The following is a 1,280-nucleotide window of genomic DNA, read 5'->3' on the forward strand; positions in this document are numbered from 1 at the left end:
TCAAAAAACATTCAAGGACATTCAAGGATAAGTGTAATTTTTGGCTGTTTTCACAAACTTTCCAGGGCCTTGAAATCATTGTCAAATTCACAAACTTTCAAGTATTTCTAGGACCCGTGGGAACCGTGTAACAAGTATGGACTGCTTCAAATCTGTTGCTTTGTCCAAGATTCAGCCGAGTCAATTACTGAGACAAAGTCTGTAACTTTCACTTTGCTTGCTTTAAAAAAAAAAGCAGATGCATGAATCTTTAGGTAAAACTGTTTGAATAAAAATAAGAGTCAAATCTCTGTTATAAATATGTGTATTTATTTTTGTTTTCAAATGTGAAGCAATAAAAAATGTCCTCATCAAAACAAAACAAAAACAACTTGAGTGAACTTTAAGAAATTATATCAACTTAATAAACTGGAGTTACGTGACTGGAAAACAGAAAACATTAAACTCAAACTTTGACTCCATAAATAAATTCTTCACTGTACTCCAGAGTTAGAAAAATCACACATTTCACTTTGTCATTAAAAACATAATAAAGTCAAATATAAAATAAAAAAAAAGTATACAAAAACTTAACAGGGGAACAATCTGCAAAACCTTTTGAAAAGTAGGTTATGTGCTGCAGAAAATGATTAACATAAAAAGCAATATTTAAACAAACATACATCCACATCATCCATACATCTACAGCTGTGTGTGTGTGTGTGTGTGTGTGTGTGTGTGTGTGTGTGTGTGTGTCAGCCTCAGGGTTTGTTGATCTGACCCATAAACAGGATGGTACCTGCAGAACAGAGATGAGACAATTCATCAGATTTCTAATTTCAGCCTAAAACACAAATATAAACTCTAAATCAACTTTATTATCCACTTAAGGGAAATACAGTTTGTCACACAAATGGGGAAAAAAAACAAAAGCATAAAAAAATTGAAACTAAAAAACATGATACATAAATGACATTAGTTCAAAACAAATACTGACCAAAACAAAATGTTGATGCTAATCAAACTACATTTAATGAGTAAAGTTTGTGTGTTTACCTGTTGGGTGATGTCTGATGAGGAAGAGGAAAGGTCTGTCCACTGTGACCCAAGGAGGGGAGGACCGAGCCATCAAAACAGCAGCTGAAAAAATGTAGAGAAAAACAGTTAAAACATCTCAAAGACTCCAACTCCTTGGTATGATACAGGTGCTGGTCATAAAATTAGAATATCATGAAAAAGTAGATTTATTTCAGTAATTCCATTTAAAAATTGAAACTTGTATATTATGTTCATACATTACA

At 32.4% G+C, this 1,280-nt stretch overlaps 1 protein-coding gene across 2 annotated transcripts in view; it reads right to left on the reverse strand.

Annotated features, from left to right (window-relative positions):
• Positions 1–307: 307 nt before the first annotated feature.
• The window catches only part of serpine2 (serpin peptidase inhibitor, clade E (nexin, plasminogen activator inhibitor type 1), member 2), a 27,009-nt gene continuing 26,036 nt past the window's right edge, over positions 308–1,280 (reverse strand). For both annotated transcript variants that reach the window (XM_014026425.1, XM_014026426.1), the window contains 2 exons: positions 1,036–1,119; positions 308–778 (listed from right to left, as the gene is read on the reverse strand). In XM_014026425.1, coding sequence (XP_013881879.1) covers positions 741–778; positions 1,036–1,119 — 122 coding nt within the window. In that variant the 3' untranslated portion in view covers positions 308–740. The remainder of the gene's footprint in view (positions 779–1,035; positions 1,120–1,280) is intronic.

This window comes from Austrofundulus limnaeus, unplaced genomic scaffold, assembly GCF_001266775.1.
Source record: "Austrofundulus limnaeus strain Quisiro unplaced genomic scaffold, Austrofundulus_limnaeus-1.0 Scaffold553, whole genome shotgun sequence".
Lineage (NCBI taxonomy): Eukaryota > Metazoa > Chordata > Actinopteri > Cyprinodontiformes > Rivulidae > Austrofundulus > Austrofundulus limnaeus.